This window comes from Leucoraja erinacea, chromosome 4, assembly GCF_028641065.1.
Source record: "Leucoraja erinacea ecotype New England chromosome 4, Leri_hhj_1, whole genome shotgun sequence".
Classification (NCBI taxonomy): domain Eukaryota; kingdom Metazoa; phylum Chordata; class Chondrichthyes; order Rajiformes; family Rajidae; genus Leucoraja; species Leucoraja erinaceus.
Window position 1 is genome coordinate 89,880,369 of NC_073380.1, and position 21,593 is coordinate 89,901,961.

Consider the following 21,593-nt stretch of genomic DNA (forward strand, 5'->3'; position numbering starts at 1 on the left):
AGAGCCGCGAATGCAAGTGAATTCATGAGACAATATCACCTTTTCTGATATTACGGAGGGGAGAAGGCTATTTTAGGTATCTGGACAATGCTTTGGGTGCATTTTCAAATCTGTTTTAGTGTAGTTTACACTCCACGACCAGCATGGTTATGAAATGATCATTTTTATGTTGGAGAATTTCAGGTCGTATTTTTATTAAAATGTAGACCCAAATGCTAGTTGGCTCAATTGCACTGAGATGTACGCCGTGTGGGGCAAAGGGCGGAGAGTTACTGAAGACAACCGCCACAATAACTAAGTGACATAGCAGGCGCATATACTGGGGCAAGACACACTCTGCATGTATTGCATGACATCTGTCTTGAAAACCGGAAACCGAGTGTGAGTGCGATTAGAGGAAATTCACTGCTGAAATAGACAGGAAAGGCTGCAGCAACAAGTGAGGTCGTTATTGAATTGCCCACCCTGGAGAGATCGGTTGCAGCGGGACAGTTGTGTGAATACAAGTCGAAGGGTGCAGGAAGCAGGGAATCTAGCTTGGTGTGGTTTACCGGAGGCTGCAAGCCCAGTTGGCCGCCGCGCTCAGCTGCGTCTTGTGGGAACCATCGTTGGCTTCTGTACCCCCTCCAACCCGTACCCCCACCCCCCATCCCCGCACCCCCACACCACAATGACTTCTCTGTGCGAGGACGAGGAAGAGTTTGACTTCGACATTCTCTTCGAGTTTAACCAGCGCGATGCTGCCTCCAGCGCTGCGGGAGGAGGTTTGTACAGGTGGCTTACGCCGCCTCCTCAGTTTGAGCTATTTTGGTTATATCTTGACTTGTTTTGCCTGTCAGTCAGCATATATTCCTGCCCTATCTCATCTGATGCTGAAACCCTCAACCATTCCTTTGTTGCTGTTTACTTGGCTATTCAGATGAATCTGAATCTGAATCTTTACTTGGCTATTCCAATGCACTCTTAATAGTCCCTCAATCTCTAAACTACACTCGAAGTCCTCATACTCTACACTTGAATTACACACTCTCTACATTCAACACAAATCACTCACTTTCTCTACTATACTTTACCCACTTGAATCATTCATTCTGTACTGTCAACTGTCAACTCTCAGCACTTGAATTGTTCACAATCTGCGATCCACTCTCTGCTCGAGATCTTTGCAATCCTGTTGTAAATGAAATGATGTTAATTCCTGATCACCGACGTCTGACCATCTCTCAACTTAGCAATGCCTCAGTTTTAAAGTTTGCACACCTCTCTCACTACTTTTTTCATTCTGCTCCAGCCCCACACCCTTCTGAGAACTCGGAGAAAGTTTTTTGCGTCGGTCTTCACAGTGACAGACACCAGCAGCGTTGCCCGAAATTCAAGAGAGTCCGGGGTGGAAGTTAGTGAAGTGGCTATCACTAAGGAGAAAGTACTTGGGAAGCTGAAAGGTCTGAAGGTGTAAAAGTCCCCTAGACCGGATGGACTGCACCCAGGGTTCTGAAAGAAGTGGCTTTAGAGATTGGTTGTGATCTTTTAAGAGTCGGGTGGTTCCAGAAGATTTGAAAATTGCAAATATTACTCTGCTGTTGAACAAGAGAGAGAAGCAGAGGAGTGGAAACTATAGTTGGCTAGCCTGACTTCAGTGGTTGGTAAGATTTTAGAGCCCATTATAAAGGATGAGGTTTCTGAGGACTTCGAAGCACAAGATAAAATAGGCCGAAATTAGCATGGCTTTGTGAAAAGGAGATCTTGCCTGATGAATCTGTTGGAATTCTTTGAGGAAGTAAATAGCAGGTTACCTGGATTTTCAGGCCTTTGATAAGGTGCCACACGAGTCTGCTAAAGAAGATGAGAGCCCGTGGTATCAGAGGGAAGATACTAGTGTGCATAACAGGTTGGCTGGATGGCAGAAGACAAAGAGTGGCAATAAAGGGGGCTTTTACTGGTTGGCTGCCAGTGACTAAGAATATTCCGCAGGGGTCTGTGCTTCACGATGTATATCAACGATTTGGATGAGGGAATTGAAGGCTTTGTGGCCAAGTTTGCATGTGATACAAAGATAGGTGGAGGGCAGGTAGAAGAGAAAACAAAGGGACTCTGTAGAAGGGACAGGTTGGGAGAGTGGGGTAAGAAGTGGCAGATGGAATACAGCATGACAAAATGTGGAGTCGTGCATCTTGGTATTAGGAATAAAGGCATAGGCGATTTTCTAAATGAATTCAAAAATCGGAAGTGCAGGGATGTAATGCTGAGGCTTTATAAGATGTCAGACTGCACTTGGAGTATTGTGAGCAGTTTATGGGTCCCATATCTAAAGAAGTATGTGCTGGCATTGGAGAGGGTCCAGAGGAGGCTTACGAGAATGATCCCAGGAATGAGTGGGTTAACATATGATGAGCGTTTGACAGCACTGGGCCTGTTCCCCCTGGAGTTTAAAAAGATGAGGGGGAACTCATTGAAACTAATCGAATAGTGAAAGGTCAGGATAGAATGGATGTGGAATGGATGTTTCCACCAGTGGGAGAGTCTAGGGTCAAAGACCATAGCCTCAGAATAAAAGAACGTACCTTTAGAAAGCAGATGAGGAGGAATTTCTTCAGTCAGAGGGTGGTGAATCTGTGGAATTTATCAGCACAGATAGCTGTGCAGGCCACGCCAATGGATATTTTTAAGGCAAAGATTGTGAAACTCTTGATTTGTAAGGGTGCCAAGGATTATGGGGAGAAGGCAGGACAATGGGGTTTGGGATGGAAAGATAGATCAACCATGATTCTGTCTTCTTACTCGCCCAGTGCTTTCATTTACCTGAGCCTTAAGCTCTAGAATTCCCCTGTACACCAAGTAATTGCTCCAATATCTCCTCATCTGGTTGGGAGTCTAACTTAGCTCAACACCACGCCTTGAAATGTTTTACCATGTGAGAGATGCTCTAAAGATGGAAGTTGTTTGAGCCTCTCTAATAACACTGACCTTTATGACTTTGTTTGTTAAAGAGTAGGGAATAAAGGAAATAAATAGCATTCAGAGTTAAGGGTTGCTATATTGGTTCCATCAACAAACATTCTACCTGGTATATTAAAGTAAATACCGAAGGTGGGTGTAAAATCCCATTCCTACAGAGATTTAAAAGCATGCCTGTCTACTATTCTGTGATGGAGCACAACACTTTCTACACCATTAATTTCCTGTTTCTCTTTTATTCACAGTGGAACTGTGGTCACATTTCTACTTATAACACTCTTCAATGATTGGGGAGAATGGGCAATAGCCCTTCCTCCCCACCCCCATCTCCCACCCGCTTGTGTCACTCCCACACCACTACCATGCCTCACACTGCACACAGCGATCAAAATAATCTAAGGGCTTCAAACACGTGTTAAAACTGCAAGGAGTTCACAAGTCCCTTTACAAACTGCTGAAGGGATGTGTTGGAGCTGTCGCAACAAACAGATATATTGTAAAGGATCTAATAATGTACTGTTTCCCATGTTGTCTGCTGAGAGTAAGTTATCATTTATAATACCAGGGAACGGTCTTGATAGTACCAGTCATGACACTATTACACATTTTGGGTGTTAAATGGAGAATAATGACAGAAACACAGTAAGATGACACCACAATCACCATAGTTTGTTTTTTTCTGCTCAGTGATCGCTGGTTAGCTGGATGAGAGAAAAGCACAAACATGCAAGCGCTGAAAATGTGTAACAAAATAAAATGCTGGAAACATTCATCAGGTCAAACAGCAGCTGTGGGAAGGGGAACTTTTCAGGTCGATAAGCTTGCATCAGAACCAGAAATCTTATCTTCAACCTGGGGCATTCACCCTATTCCCTACTGACCTGACCAGTTCACTGTTTTCAGCATTCTTTTGTTTTACTTAAATTTCTTTAGCTGGATGAAACTCTGCTTACAATAACAGTTAGTTTAAGCATTGGTTAAACCTCAGGATACTCGGGCCTCTTAACCTCCCACTCGTTCATGTAAAACAGACTGTGATCCTGTGATACTTTCAAATCGCACCCCATGATCACCACAAGAGCTGTCTGTCTCTGAAGAATCAACCTCTTTCTTCTGCCCCCCCCCTCCCCACCACCAGTCCACATCCACCCACTAGCGGCACTCCCTCTGCACATTCACACGCACTATCGTTTGATTGCAGCTCTCTGCATGCAGGCATTTCTGTTTGTTTGAGCTGGTACACACCAAAACAATCTACTTTAAGGATAAGGGGGGAATCTTTTAGGACCGAGATGAGAAAAATATTTTTCACACAGAGAGTGGTGATTCTCTGGAATTCTCTGCCATAGAAGGTAGTTGAGGCCAGTTCATTGGCTATATTTAAGAGGGAGTTAGATGTGGCCCTTGTGGCTAAAGGGATCAAGGGGTATGGAGAGTAGGCAGGTACAGGATATTGAGTTGGATGATCATCCATGATCATATTGAATGGCGGTGCAGGCTCGAAGAGCCGAATGGCCTACTCCTGCACCTATTTTCTATGTTTCTATGTTTCTACTGCCCACTAACTTCGATTTGTCCCCCTATTATAATACATCAGGGTGAAAATACTTGTCCTCACTTACCGATACATCCACCATTTCTTTCTCTATTTCTATAACCTCCTTTAACTGCACATATTAGGATTCCTACTTTGCTCTGGTGATTCACCTCCCTTCCACTCCGTACTTTTGCCGTCCAACTTTCTGCTTTCTCCCGTTTTGCAAATCACATTCCACAAACACTCATCTCATAGAAACATAGAAACATAAAAAATAGGTGCAGGAGGAGGCCATTCGGCCCTTCGAGCCAGCACCGCCATTCATTGTGATCATGGCTGATCGTCCCCAATGAATAACCTGTGCCTGCCTTCTCCCCAAAAAGGTGAGCAGCTCCTTCGAGCCAGAGATGAACCAGTGACTTTATTGACAGCTTTACTGGCTCCCCTTTGTTCATGTTCTGTTGATTGTTTTAGTGCCTCTGTAACGTAATTCTGGATGGTCGATTATGTAGAGGAGTTTTATAAATGTAGTTGTATGATACAGACAATGTAGCTTTTAAGATGGATGTTGTCACTGAAGCCTTAAACTGGGATGTAAACCAGAATTTATTGAATGAAGCGCCTTTAAAAAAAAAATGGTATGGCTCCACCACTGATTTTCAGGCAAATGGTTGTCTGGCATTTTCCTTAATCCAGACAAAATTACGAGAGCACACTTGAAATTCCTCCCGGAAATTCCCCCAAAAATATGGTGCCTAATGTCCCTGTTCCACTTAGGAAACCTGAACAGAAACCTCTGGAGACTTTGCGCCCCACCCAAGGTTTCCCTGCGGTTCCCGGAGGTTGCAGGTGGTTGCCGGAGGTTACCGGTAGTGGAAGCAGGTAGCAGACTGACAAAAACCTCCGGGAACCGCATGGAAACCTTGGGTGGGGCGCAAAGTCTCCCGAGGTTTCCGTTCAGGTTTCCTAAGTGGGACAGGGGCATAAGTTTGGTGAGGTGGCAGATTTTGACCGCATCAGGACTTCTGTGGTCGATTAGCAGGTCGTATTTGCTCCCTTTGGCCAGGGCTCTGGAATTCCGGCCAGACCAGAGCAGAATATTTGTTCCCATAGCTGTCCTCTGAGGCCAGCTTTGCGGGCCGGTATCTCGCCCCTCCACGGCCTTGGAGGATCGTTCCAGTAATGTTCAACTACTCATGGAGGCTGTAACCTCTGTTGGTCCATCAAAACAGATAATCAATCCAGAAAGGGTCTGGAAACAAATGTGCCGGAAATCAATTGGTGGACCTGTACTTGAAAGCTTTCCTATCCCTTATCAGATGCTCCATTGAGTAAAATAGACAATCTTTAAAGTTTAAACATTAGTGTAGCAAATGCAGCCACCAGTTTTTGCACAGTAAGATCTCAATGGAAATGGAAAATGTCAACATTGATTTCCATTATTAAATTAACTGTGGGACGAGTATTATTTGTGGCACCTGGGCAACCTGTGCTGGTATACTTTAAGATGAAGCCCATTTGAGAGAATTGACTGGATATCAACAGAAAGGCATCATCTCCAACCAACCCACTCAGGAATATTGGCTTATGATTTTTTTTGCCCTGATCTCTGGAATAGACGAGCCCATAACTGTCCAATTCATACGCATGTGCAGCACCTAACTGGTACTCAGATCAATGTAATATTGGACCAGTATTAGAATGTAGATTCAGATTCAGATTCAATTTTAATTGTCATTGTCAGTGTACAGTACAGAGACAAGAAACGAACATGACAGTCATGTTCTGACAATCAGGTGTTAACAGTCATCCCTGCATTTGGAATATTAATACCAGCATGTCACTCAGTGATATTAGGAAAGGATGCAAACTCCAATAACTGGAAATAAACCTTGGGTAAAAATAAAAGAAGTATTGCCAGCTTCAGATTAATTATGATAAGAAATGTTCATTCACACTTTCCTATTTGAGATGCAGCAAGACTTTGAATATCCATATATATTTACTGCTTTACCTGGATTTTTCCCCCCAAATTTGTAACACCAGTCAGTAAAGAAGTTCTTTCCAATTCATGCTATAATTTTTTACGAGTTGCAAAAACAATTTAAAATGGTACACATAATGTAGCCAACATCTCTGCAGCAATGAGTACAGTGTCCTTGGATGTGATAACTTTGAATTAATGAATACTTTATATTCTCAATCAGACTGATGTAATAGATGTCACAACACAATTTGACTAAGAACAGCCAATTCTTCCTGGCCCCATACTTATCCATTCACCAGCCAATGACCAGATTAATTGATCCTTTAGTTCATTGATGTCTTGGGGGTTTTCAGTGCTGAACTTCACTGCTGAATTAAATATAAAATGCTGGAGGAACGCAGTGAGTTAGGCAGCATCTGTGGAGGGAATGGACAGATGATGTTTGGGTCGGGACCCTCCTTCAGACTACACACAGTGCTAGAGGATCTCAGCGAGTCACACAATGGTGGTGGATTGGAACTCATTTGGTCAAAAACAATTCACACCTGCAACAATGAGGGAGTACATTCTCTCTAAAGAGAGTGCCTACCTAACCTGTTGAGTTCATCCAGCGTTTTGTGTTTTGCATCTACAGTTTCATGTCATATTGCTGAATTTCGTACATTTAAACAGGAATATGTTTGAAAATAATGATTTGTGTACTGTTTAAAAGATGTGGGACAGCATTAATCAATCCTCTTTGACTGAATGTTTACCTTCTATTGCTATATATATACTGCTTGGCAAAGTAATATTATGGTTTAATTTTATTTTTCGACTCAAATTTATCCTGGGTACTATTTGATTCTGTTAATGCAAACTTGTATTGACTCACAGATTATCACCGATTTCCTTACTCAAGTGTTAAAGCCTGAGATATTAATGCATTTGTTCCTTTCTTTGGAATGTGCAGTATCCATGGGATTTTTGTTTCCATTCATTCTTGGCAGGAGCTGGTACAATCATGTAATCATACAACATGGTACATACAGTTCTTAAAGATAGACTTACATTTATACACACCACAGAAAGCTAGTCTGTTGGCTGTGGAATATTTCAGGAATTCAGGAATCTCCTATGTAAGTGCAAATTATTATCTTGTATTTTCTATATCTCTTACCATTGTGCGTGTGTCTCATGTTTTCTTGCTCGCTGTTACAGGCTTGCACTTTTCCTCTTTTGTTTCTCTTTCTTTGTTCTTTTTTTCTCTTTTTTCCTTTCAGTCTTTTCATAGTCTGAAATGAATGAAGGATATTTTTTTGTGATGCTGAATATGTTTCCAGCACCCCACATTAGCTTAGGTTAACAACCGTAATTACATTTCTAAAAAATGGTTACAAATACATTGTGATAATCATCATTTTCCAAAAACCAATAGATTTGAAGTTATGTTTGTGAAAAGTAGAATTCAGAACCAGAATCATTCCCGATAAAATATGTTCAGGTTCATTTCTTCAAGAAAGATATGACTGATGCAATAATTATTTTTCGAGGAAAGTTTGTGTTTATTTCCTGATATATTTTTATATTACCTTTCTCTGATGAATGTTGAAAATATGTGAAACAAACAACTTGAATAAAATTCAGGGTCTCCTACATACTCCGAAACTCTGCTCTTACTCCCCATCACCCACTAGAGCCCCCCTAGTCCTCACCTCCCACCCTACCAGCCGTCACATATAACAGGTATTCCTGTGACATTTTCGCCACCTCTAACGGGATCCCAACATTGGCCACATCTTCCGCAGAGACCGCCCCCTCCGTAATTCCCTGGTCAATTTGTCCCTTCCCACCCAAACCATCCCCTCTCCAGTTACTTTCCCTTGAAACCGCAGGAAATGCTACACTTGTTGCTTTACCTCCCCCCTTGACTCCATCCAAGGACCTAAGCAGTCTTTCCAGGTGTGGTCTTTCCTGCACCTCCTCCAACCTCATCTATTGCATCCGCTGCTCGAAATGTCAGCTGCTCTACATCGGTTTGGCAATCGCTTCACCCAACACCTCCGCTCGGTCCGCATTAACCAACCTGATCTCCCGGTGGCTCAGCACTTCAACTCCCCCTCCCATTCCGAGTCTGACCTTTCTGTCCTGGGCCTCCTCCATGGCCAGAGTGAGGACCACCGTAAATTGAAGGAACAGCACCTCATATTTCACTTGTGCAGTTTACACCCCAGCGATATGAACATTGACTTCTCCAATTTCAGGTAGTCCCTGCTTTCTCCCTCTTTCCCCTCCCCTTCTTAGCTCTCCCACAGCCCACTGTCTCCGCCTCTTCCTTTCTTCTTCCCGCCCCCACCACTCCCACATCAGTCCGAAGAAGGGTCTCGACCAGAAACTCGCTGAGTTTCTCCAGCATTTTTGTCTACCTTGAATAAAATAATATAAATAAGAATTGGCCAGTGATCAAAAATACCCAAGAAAACAAATTGAATTTGGGGGAACTCAAACTAGTATTAGGATGTATCTCATGAAATCTTTGACAAACTAGCATTGTCAGTTAAATGAAACTTTACTGAAGTGAATGTATCCAGCATTTTGTGTTTTGCATCAAATGACTTAACAGCTTGAATCTTTGGTATTACTCATAACATCTGTCTAAATGGAGAAGTTTTGGTCATTGATACTTTTTTCCCCAGATGCTCCTAATTGCATACAACTTACAACTCTCAGACCAAACTATTTGGAGCAATATAATCACTTCCAACAATGGAGCAATGAACTTTCTTCATTTTGAACAGAATAATTGGTAAATTTCTGTGCTTGTCAAGATTAAAGGGTCCCAGTGATGCAGTTACTGCTTCATAACTCCAATGATTTGATATCAGTCCTGATCTGTGGTATTGTCTGGGCAGTCTGGTGTTTGCAGGTTCTCTGTTTCTTCGGGGTGCTCTGGTTTCCCCCCACCCATATCCCCCAAACATATGGGTTGATAGGTGAATTGCTCATTGTAGGTTACTCCAACTGTGCAGTGGAGGGGGCGGAGGAAGAAAAGGTAATTGATTGGAAAGTGGAGGAAATAATGTGACCTGAATCTGTCTCGATAATGAACACCATTGACCACCTCCTGTATTACCATGGACTTATTTTTTTAAAATCTAATTGTGTTATGCACTTATGTCTTGCTTTCTGTGTTGAACATTTACTGTCTAGCATGATTTGCATATAATTTGCATTTTTATGTGCTTGTTTTGCTGCTGTGAGCCAGATTTTCATGGAACTTGCACCTTGCTGTACTTACACATATGACCATAAACTGATTGGTGTGGACTTGATGGGCTGTTTAGTTTAGTTTAGGTGGATGTTTAGTTTAGTTTAGAGATACAGTGCGGAAACAGGCCATCCGGCCCACCGAGTCCACACCGACCAATGGTCACCGCACATTAACATTATCCTACGCACATTAACCATATAACCATATAACCATATAACAATTACAGCACGGAAACAGGCCATCTCGACCCTTCAAACCTGCCTCCACCACCTTCACTGGAAGCTCATTCCACACAGCTACCACTCTCTGAGTAAAGAAGTTCCCCCTCATGTTACCCCTAAACTTCAGTCCCTTAATTCTCATGTCATGTCCCCTTGTTTGAATCTTCCCTACTCTCAGTGGGAAAAGCTTTTCCACGTCAACTCTGTCTATCCCTCTCATCATTTTAAAAACCTCTATCAAGTCCCCCCTTAACCTTCTGCGCTCCAAAGAATAAAGCCCTAACTTGTTCAACCTTTCTCTGTAACTTAGTTGCTGAAACCCAGGCAACATTCTAGTAAATCTCCTCTGTACTCTCTCTATTTTGTTCACATCCTTCCTATAATTAGGCGACCAAAATTGTACACCATACTCCAGAATTGGCCTCACCAATGCCTTGTACAATTTTAACATTACATCCCAACTTCTATACTCAATGCTCTGATTTATAAAGGCCAGCACACCAAAAGCTTTCTTTACCACCCTATCTACATGAGATTCCACTTTCAGGGAACTGTGCACAGTTATTCCCAGATCCCTCTGTTCACCTACATTCTTCAATTCCCTACCATTTACCATGTACGTCCTATTTTGATTTGTCCTGCCAAGATGTAGCACCTCACACTTATCAGCATTAAACTCCATCTGCCATCTTTCAGCCCACTCTTCCAACTGGCATAAATCTCTCTGTAGACTTTGAAACTCTACTTCATTATCCACAACCCCACCTATCTTAGTATCATCTGCATACTTACTAATCCAATTTACCACACCATCATCCAGATCATTGATGTACATGACAAACAACAGTGGACCCAACACAGATCCCTGTGGCACCCCACTCGTCACTGGCCTCCAACCTGACAAACAACCATCCACCATTACTCTCTGGCATCTCCCATTCAGCCACTATTGAATCCATCTTGCTACTCCACCATTAATACCCAACCATTGAACCTTCTTAACCAACCTTCCATGAAGAACCTTGTCAAAGGCCTTACTGAAGTCCATATACACAACATCCACTGCGTTACCCTCATCAATTTCCCGTGTAACATCTTCAAAAAATTCAAGAAGATTAGTTAAACAAGACCTTCCAGGCACAAATCCATGTTGACTGTTCCTAATCAGACCCTGTTTATCCAGATGCTTATATATATTATCTCTAAGTATTCTTTCCATTAAGAACAATTAAGAACAATTTAAATACAAAACCAAGCCAATTAACCTACAAACCTGTATGTCTTTGGAGTGTGGGAGGAAACGGAGGATCTCGGAGAAAACCTATGCGGTCACGGGGAGAACGTACAAACTCCATAGAGACAGCACCCAGAGTCTGGATCGAACCTGGGTTTGTGGCATTGTAAGGCAGCAAATCTTTGCTGTGCCACCGTGCTGCCCATGTTTCCATGTTGTATGACTCTAATGTGCAGACAATGGAGTGTTATTATTAAAATATTAATAACTATTAACTATTATTAAAACTTTTTGGCATCAAATACTGCCAAATCAGGCTGCATGCAGCACAGAAGCCACTCCAATCTCAACAGTGTTTAAAACTAGCATTAGAACAACACTTGCACTGTATACCAGCATGACATTTGTTGCTCCTGCCGACTATTCCTTATGTGTGAGAAAATTGTAATTAGCATCAGATCATGGGCAATTTATGTTGTTGACTTGTGCCTGGAACTGGCATTGCTCAACTTGAACCCAAGAGTTGAGGCCAGACAAATTGAGAAGTCAATCTGGTGGCAGGTATTTAGGTGAATTATTCTATCATATAAATACCAACAAAACAATTGGAATGTTAATGGGAATAATATACAATGGTCCATAAAATCTGCTGGGCAAGCACCACCAGTCACAAACATGTTGGATTAATGGAGTTTTACTGTAATAACTGAGTCTCAACTGAAGCACCTGAGATCCAGGAATTGCACAAAGTAAAGTTGTAATAACACACTGGGCCATGGAAGTGAGCTGAGAAAAAAACTACTGGATGCTTCTGGTTTAAAAAGGGAATTAATTTAAATGATGTACATAAAATACTACATTAAACTCAAGCCTATCTATCTTTACAGGGTGGATATAAAAGATACCTAGGCACTATTTCACGATTTCCTATCTTATAAAGTACAAACTGCTGGAGGAACTGAGCAGGATGAGCAGTATCCGTGGAGGCAGAGGGATGGTCAAAGTTTCGGGTCAACAATCCCACCTCCCTGCACTCTGCAAATGCAGGCAATCCTCCTGAACACTCTCGACAAGGGATGAGGGGACTCCTGATATAGGGTAGTGGTATTGGTTTATTTTATTGTACTAAGAAACAGTGAAAAGCTTTGTTTATCCAGTATGCTATCCGGAGGAATCATACGCACATGAATAGAATCAAACCATACACATGAACAAAGAGTTAGTGCAAAGAGAAACATACCAGAGACTGGAATATAGTGTTACAGTATTATAGCATTAAGTTACAGGGAAATTGAACATTTTAAAAAGTGCAAGGGCTGCAGCAAGGTAGGTTGGGAGATCGGCATCATCCTTGGTTTATGTGAGATCTGTTCAGTAGTCAGATGACAGCGAGGAAAAAGCTTTTTCCTGAATCTTGTGGTTTGTGCATTCAAGCTTTTGTTTTTGCTGCCAGACAGGAGAGGGCTATAAATAGTCCTCGATTATGTTGGATACTTTCCTGTAGCAGTGTGAATTTAGATGGAGTCCATTTTGTGTGTGTTTGGGGGGCTGGTTTGTGTGATGGGGTAAGCCATTTAGAATGGAGATGAGGAAACATTTTATCTCACAGAGAGTTGTGAGTCTGTGGAATTATCTGCCTCAGAGGGAGGTGGAGGCCGGTTCTCTGGATGCTTTCAAGAGAGAGCTAGATAGGGCTCTTAAAGATAGTGGAGTCAGGGGATATGGGGAGAAGGCAGGAACGGGGTACTGATTGGGGATGATCAGCCATGGTCACTTTAAATGGCGGTGCTGGCTCGAAGGGATGAATGGCCTACTCCTGCACCTATTATCTATTGTCTATTGACTAGGTTACATCCACAACTCTCCACAATTTCATGGTCTGTGGTGCATCCAAATAGGGTGCTTTCTATGGTATATCTATAGAAGCAGGAAAGAGTTATTAAAGACATGCCAGACTTCTTTTGTCTTCTGAAGAAGTAGAGTTGTTGATGTGCTTTCTTGGCTCTAGCTTCAATGTAGTTAGTACAGTACAGCTTATTGGTGATGGTTATGCCCAGGAACTTGAAACCTCCGACTCTGTCGACTGTGCTCTCTACTCAAAACATTGTCCATCCTTTAGCCCCCACACATGCTGCATGGTCCACTGAGTTCCTCCAGCAGTTTTGTTTTCTTGCTCTAGATTACAGAACTACAGTCATGTCTCAATTTCTTTTGGTTTCCTGGCCAATAGTTCTTCTTCCACCAATGCCATTAAAGTAATGTCTTTAAAGTAATACTATTTATTGGACCTTTCTGCACACAATTTAATGGTGTTCTCTATTTATACAACAGCAATGTCTGGACCTTACATATGATTTATTAACAGGGATCTGTTTTAGAAGTGGAAGCTTAGAAAGATGGTTTATAACATTTTATTAGTTACTTTTTGTCATGGAATAGAAATATTTCAAAGGAGTATTATTTCAAGCAAGATGGTGTAACTGCACTTTGGGAGTAATGTCAATAAGCAGTTTGCAGAAAGCACCAAAGCATTTTGCAATTTGTAAGTTTCCTTTGATGCTCAGTTAATGCTGTTATTTACGCATGCAGCAATTAATCTATGCACAGGAATGTGCAATAAACTGCAATGTGGCAAATGTTGTGTCTCAGTGGGAAACAGATGGGAAAACAATATTTTGTTTTCTTTATAGGATAAAAATAATGGCCTTTCATTGACTTATACAATTATTTTTAGTTTTCTTGCAGTAAATCTTTTTAAATAGGTACAACATAATTGTCATAAGAACTGCACAGTATAATGTGGTCAACCATTTATGCAGAAATTTAAACTAGATGGCTTTTGGAAGAACCCATGCTTATTTATGGCCTTTCTAATTGAGGTGCAAATGAGTCCTCCTGGCACCGTTTCTGCATGGCCCAAATGCAATCGATCCTATTGAGCCTGTTCGACAAGGAAGGATAAGAAAGCATTTGTTGTCCCCACTTCTTGCTCCTGTCAAATGAGCGGTGCTGTTGGCAGGAGTCTGGGGGCTCTTACATGATGCCACATTTTATCCCTAATTCTTGTACTGTTTTCTTGAGTGCAGCTTGCTACTGAGAGCAGAAGTTCAGTGATTTCACTGGGAGTGGCTTACATTGGAATTAAAGTGCTTATTAGATGGCAAAAAATAACGAGGATTTTCTTGATATTACTGTAAATTTGAATGTTCCCATTTGTTCTGGTTTAAGAATTATTGGTGCAAATGCTATTGCCAATTTTTCTATGTACTAATTATGAACAGCACTTTAATAACTGATTACAAAGAATAGCAGATTCAAAGAAAAGAACTTAAATTTGTCAATTCGAATATTTTGTTTACTGAATTTATAAATGAGCTTTCTGATCAATTGGCAATTGATATATCAATGTTTAACATGTTTTTACTGATAATTAATTTATCATTTTACTGTACTTGTACCAGCAAGCATAATTCCTACTTGGATTAAAGAATACATTGTTTGCATGAAATAGAAGTTCACTCCAAAGCTTTTCTATTCTATCCATCGCTGTTCAATTTTTCCACCTTTAAATGTATCTCTTCCATTCACCTCTGTAACTTCCTCACTGCAAAGCTGTACATTTTAATCATTCTATTGGGTAAAACTACAGTTTTCATTATTTCCTTTATTAGTAGTTGATAGTGGATATCTTTTATTGTGATAAATATTGTAATTAAGACCATTCAAAATTATAATTATATCAAGAATATTTATGGTTATTTCTGTCATCTAATATACACATTCACTTTATTCCAATTAAAGCTAATCCTCACAAAAGTCTAGGACAATTAAACAATGTATTTTTGTACATACCCTCGGTTATCGACAGCAACTGATCATGTGGGTACCTATTGCCCATTGTGGGGTCCTTTACACTCATTCTGTTCCATTGGCTTCCATTGGGTGGTAGATATAGAGTCACTGAGAGATGCAGCACAAACAAGGACCTCGTGGCTTACCGATTCTGGACCGATTATCAACCATCCATTTTACACTAATCCTACATTAATCCCATTTTATTAATCTTGTTATTATCCCCACATTTTCTTCAACTCTTCCAGATTTTACCACTCACCTACAGGCCAATGCCTATTTATAATGGCCAATTAATCTACCAACCTGCAAGTTTTTGTAATATACGAGGAAACCCACACAGTCACTGAGGTCAGGATTGAACCTGGGTTTCTGGCACTCTAAGGCTGTGACTCTACTAGCTGAGCTACTGTGATGCCCAGTGGCATAGCTGTCAAATTACTAGATTAGCTTCCAGAGATCTGGACAACTGACTGGGGGACAGGGACAGGAAGAGGCTGATGAGTTGGGGAGGGGTTGACACAAGTTTAATTCCCACCAGAAATTTTAAAATGAAAGTAATTGAATATATCTGGACTATAAACGTTTCTGTAATCATGAATTTTCGGAAAGGGAATCTACTGTTCTTTTATGTGTGACCTATGTATGATTCTGGATGCACAGCACCATGTCTGACTTTTCACTTTTCCCTAAAATGTCCCAAAAGCCACTCAGACCGGGGATGAGCAATAAAGTCCTAGTCATATAGAACAGAAACACATCCTTTAGCCCTTCATATCTATGCTGACCATTGCACCTACAGTGGCTTGCAAAAGTATTCATACCCCTTGAACTTTTCCACAATTTGTCACGTTACAACCACAAACGTAAATGTATTTTATTGGGATTTTATGTGATAGACCAACACAAAGTGGTGCATAATTGTGAAGTGGAAGGAAAATGATACATGGTTTTCAAATTTTTTTACAAATAAAAAACTGAAAATTGTGGGGTGCAAAATATTCAGCCCCCCTGAGTCAATACTTTGTAGAACCACCTTTCGCTGCAATTACAGCTGCAAGTCTTTTGGGGTATGTCTCTACCAGCTTTGCACATCTAGAGACTGAAATTTTTGCCCATTCTTTGCAAAATAGCTCAAGCTCAGTCAGATTGGATGGAGAGCGTCTGTGAACAGCAATTTTCACGTCTTGCCAGAGATTCTCAATTGGATTTAGGTCTGGACTTTGACTGGGCCATTCTAACACATGAATATGCTTTGATCTAAACCATTCCATTGTAGCTCTGGCTGTATGTTTAGGGTCGTTGTCCTGCTGGAAGTTGAACCTCCGCCCCAGTCTCAAATCTTTTGCAGACTCTAACACGGGAAAGCAGACTATTATCTAAATGGTGGCCGATTGGGAAAGGGGGAGATGCAGAGAGACCTGGGTGTCATGGTACACCAGTCATTGAAGGTAGGCATGCAGGTGCAGCAGGCAGTAAAGAAAGCGAATGGTATGTTATTGCAAAAGGATTTGAGTATAGGAGCAGGGAGGTTCTACTGCAGTTGTACAGGGTCTTGGTGAGACCAGACCTGGAGTATTGCGTACAGTTTTGGTCTCAAAATCTGAGGAAGGACATTATTGCCATAGAGGGAGTGCAGAGACAGTTCACCAGACTGATTCCTGGGATGTCAGGACTGTCATATGAAGAAAGACTGGATAGACTTGGTTTATACTCTCTAGAATTTAGGAGATTGATAGGGGATCTTATAGAAACTTACAAAATTCTTAAGGGGTTTGGACAGGCTAGATGCAGGAAGATTGTTCCCGATGTTTGGGAAGTCCAGGACAAGGGGTCACAGCTTAAGGATAAGGGGAAAATCCTTTAAAACCGAGATGAGAAAAACTTTTCTAACACAGAGAGTGGTGAATCTCTGGACTCTCTGCCACAGAGGGTAGTTGAGGCCAGTTCATTGGCTATATTTAAGAGGGAGTTAGATGTGGCCATTGTGACTAAGGGGATCAGGGGGTATGGAGAGAAGGCAGGTACGGGATACTGAGTTGGATGATCAGCCATGATCATATTGGATGGCGGTGCAGGCTCGAAGGGCCGAATGGCCTACTCCTGCACCTAATTTCTATGTTTCTATGTTTCTAGGTTTTCTTCCAAGATTGCCCTGTATTTGGCTCCATCCATCTTCCCATCAACTCTGACCAGCTTCCCTGTCCCTGCTGAAGAAAAGTATCCCCACAGCATGATGCTGCCACCACCCTGTTTCACAGTGGGGATGGTGTGTTCAGGGTGATGTGCAGTGTTAGTTTTCTGCCACACATAGCGTTTTGCATTTAGGCCAAAAACTTCAATTTTGGTCTCATCTGACCAGAGCACCTTCCTCCACATGTTTGCTGTGTCCCCCACATGGCTTGTGGCAAACTGCAAACGGGACTTCTTATGGCTTTTTTTCAACAATCGCTTTCTTCTTGCCACTCTTCCATAAAGGCCCGATTTGTGGAGTACACGACTAATAGTTGTCCTGTGGACAGATTCTCCCACCTGAGCTGTGGATCTCTGCAGCTCCTCCAGAGTTACCATGGGCCTCTTGGCTGCTTCTCTGATCAGTGCTGTCCTTGCCTGGCCTGTCAGTTTAGGTGGACGGCCATGTTTTGGTAGGTTTGCAGTTGTGCCATACTCTTTCTATTTTTGGATGATGGATTGAACAGTGCTCCGTGAGAAGTTCAAAGCTTGGGATATTTTTTTATAACCTAACCCTGCTTTAAACTTCTCCACAACTTCATTCCTGACCTGTCTGGTGTGTTCCTTGGGCTTCATGATGCTGTTTGTTCACTAACGTTCTCTAACAAACCTCTGAGGCCTTCACAAAACAGCTGTATTTATACTGAGATTAGATTACACACAAATGGACTCTATTTACTAATTAGGTGACTTCTGAAGGCAATTGGTTGCACTGGATTTTATTTAGGGGTATCAGAGTAAAGGGGGCTGAATACTTTTGCATGCCACACTTTTCAGTTTTTTATTTGTAAAACAATTTGAAAACCATGTATCATTTTCCTTCTACTTCACAATTATGCACCACTTTGTGTTGGTCTATCACATAAAATCCCAATAAAATACATTTACGTTTGTGGTTGGAACGTGACAAAATGTGGAAAAGTTCAAGGGGTATGAATACTTTTGCAAGCCACTGTATATGCACTAGTCCCACTAACCCATATTCAATGCACAGATGGAGACAAAACAAACTGCAGAATAAGCTGGATATCTGTGTTGAACACAAAATGATGGAGCAACTTCGTGGGTCAGGCAGAATTTCTGGAGGACATCAATAGGTGGTAGTTTGGGGCCCACGTCTTTCAGAGATGTTGCCTGACCCACTGAGTTACCCCAGCATTTTGTGTTCCTCACTCCATAGATGCTAATCCGGCAAGTCACACCACGTGCCTCGTGAAAAAATAGAGAAAATAAACTCAGTGATGGGGAACGTAGATATGTTTTTTTTTCTGTGTGAAAGTTCATCGTTTTATCTTGCATGAAAATAATTACTGCAATCTTTTAAATTCTTTCTTTCTTTCACAGAAGCCTACAATTTTGCTTCACCACACATAAAAGTCACTCCGTCAGGTGTAGTGAATCCTTCTGCTCCTATATCGTGCCATGGCCTGCAGTCTTCAAATCAAGGTCTCTCCGCACTGCCATCAACACATGGAATGATGGGATATGGTGGCAACATTGACATCAGTGCTTCAAGCTACTACCTGACTCCGAACATCAGACCAAATGGTGGGGGAGCCCTTGAGAGTCCAAGGATAGAAATCACTCCTTATCCCGGAATGCACATTGGCCATAATCAGTTTGCCAGTGAAATTGAGATCGATGGAATTGAAAATGGTTCAGGGTTTAAACGTTCCAGTTCATTAGTTACACTGCCTCTACCCAATCCAGATGCCTACAGAGACCCTTCATGCTTAAGCCCAGCAAGTAGCCTCTCATCTCGTAGTTGTCACTCGGAAGCGTCAGAGTCCAGTTATTCCATTCCTTACGAGGGCTCGCCACTTGCCTCTCCTTGGCAATCACCATGTGTCTCCCCAAAAGGCACTACCCATGAGGAGGGGTTCCCTCGAGGCCAAGCTGCCTGCACCCTGTGGAACTCCCCCAGGCACTCTCCAGGCACTTCGCCAAGGACAAGCATCACCGAGGAGAACTGGCTGAGCCCACGGCCCACGTCAAGGTCATCGTCTCGGCCACAGTCCCCATGTGGCAAAAGAAGGCATTCGTTCAATGGTGGGTACTACCGGCAACCATCTTACTCACCGCATCATTCTCACACACCGTCACCGCAGGCATCTCCTCGGGTAAGCGTGACTGAGGAAACATGGCTGGGGAGTGGGAACCAGTACAATTCTGCTATCCTTGCTGCCATTACTGCCCTCACCACTGACACTTGCATGGACATCAACGACAGTATACCAGTCAAGTCTCCGAGAAGAACAATACAAGACCAGACCCCTTCCATGCCTCTCAAACCTGAGCCAGGTAATGACGATCAACGAGCCTATTCACCCTCGGCAGATCTGTTGCAAGAAGAATTTTCTGGGTCTCGTCTTCCCGTCAAAAAAGAAGCTTTTTGTGACCAATATTTATCAGTCCCTCAGCATCCATATCCATGGGCAAAACCAAAATCTGTCTCATCATCACCATCATCATTTGCCAGGTATGAGAGAGAGAAATGTATGACTTTTCTCAACTAATCATTGTTGAACATGTAGGAAGATTTATGTCATTGAAAAGCGATAGATTTCTACGGGGTGATAAAATGTGACAGAGTGGGTTTATAGCTACATGGTCATAAATTTACGCAATATATTAACAAAATTAGATCACCGATCCTTTTTTGAAAGTGATTACTTATGAATAGGAGCACTCTTTAACCCATTTCTTCAGTCAGTTTTGTCATAGCTGAACTGAATTTAAATTCTAAGTATTGGACAATAATTAGTAGGATAAGGCTATTCAACCTCTTTAGTCTGCTCCACCATTCAATAAGCTCATGGCTGATCTTCTAACTCAACCATTTTCATACCATACCTCCATGTTCCTTGATTACTTTAATATCCAGTGTGTGAGTGCAGTATATGACTGAGCCTCCACATCCACCTGGGTGGAGATTCCCAAAGTTTTATCACCCTCGAACAAAGAAGATTCTCACTTCACTCCTAAATGGCCCAGCACTTATCTTGAAACTGTGACCTCTGGTATTAAACACAGTGAGGGCAAATATACTTTTCCAAACAAAAGTTAAGTTTTGAAGACTTCAATTCACCTTACATCCCATAAGTAATCTTAAGGAGATAGTCCAGATTCCCATTACACTTTGTGTGATGGTGGTTCCAGTCCTAACGTAGGGATTAAACACATACTACTGGGGGAACTCAATAGGGGTGGGCAGCATCTGTGGAAGCAATGGACAGATGACGTTTTGGATCGGGACCCTTCTTCAAACTTGGGAAGTGAAGGGGGAAAGCTGGAAAAGAGATGTAGGCATGGGGCAAAGCCTGGGAAATGATTGGTGAATACATGTGAGGTGGGACTGGGGTAATTGGTAGATGGGTGGAGATTGTGAAAAAGGCTAGAAGTGAAAAGGAGACAAAAGGGTGGCAGATAAGGAAAGCAGAGCAGTGAAATGTAAAGCCAGAGGGTGGGAAATGGGTGGTAGGGACGGGCGTGAGGGGAAAAACAAAAGCAGGGTTGTGGGCTACCCAAGCGGAATATGGTATGAACATTGTATTCTCCAATATCAAGTAAAACTCCCTTCCCTGCCCCAGCCCGAAACCCCCCGAGTGTGCACACATTTTTCCCACTCTCTCCATCAATCTGCTCCTTTCCCTTCCTCCTTAGGCTCAACCCACCCCCCTCCTTCCTACTCGGAAGCCCCGTTTTCCTTTTATTCCTCCTCCTCCCCCCCCATTCTTTTAAACTTAAGACACGGACAGCTAGCTGAGTTGGCCCTGTTTACCTGAATGTTCTTGTGTAAAACACAACAGACATTACCTATTAGGCCTTGGGTAGTAGATCCTGAGGCCATACCCATAGATTGCCTTGCCTGAGGTCAATAAACAAATCTTAAATATCTCAAAAAGCAAAGATTAAAAATGATTCAAATTGACTTAATTAGCAAAATAAGAAGTATAACATAATTGAAAAATTAAAAACTTGCTCAACTACGCGGAAGATCCAGTGGCACCTCCCCCGACTTACCTCACCATTTGAAATGAAAGGAGACTTCCCTTTTGCTATCCAAGCCTATCATCAAATTTAGGGCTGATTTTAAAGTGTGTCTGGTCCCTCTGCTCTGCGAGTCAGAACTCCACCACATAACTCAGCGGTGAGTCCAGGTGTGGATGTCAGAGAGAAGTTGAACTACGAGAAGGAAATAGATAGTTCCCAATGGAACTGGTGACCAAACATAAGCATGATTCATGTGTAGGATTGAACTGCAGATGCTGGTTTACACCAAAGATAGAAACAAAACTCTGGAGTAACTCAGCGGGATTCTGGAG

General features: G+C 42.1%; 1 protein-coding gene across 1 annotated transcript in view; it reads left to right on the forward strand.

The window, feature by feature from the left end:
• The first annotated feature begins 546 nt into the window (after nt 1-546).
• The window catches only part of nfatc1 (nuclear factor of activated T cells 1), a 252,670-nt gene continuing 231,623 nt past the window's right edge, over nt 547-21,593 (forward strand). Inside the window, 2 exon segments of the mRNA XM_055634764.1 lie at nt 547-764; nt 18,613-19,747. Coding sequence (XP_055490739.1) covers nt 671-764; nt 18,613-19,747 — 1,229 coding nt within the window. The 5' untranslated portion in view covers nt 547-670.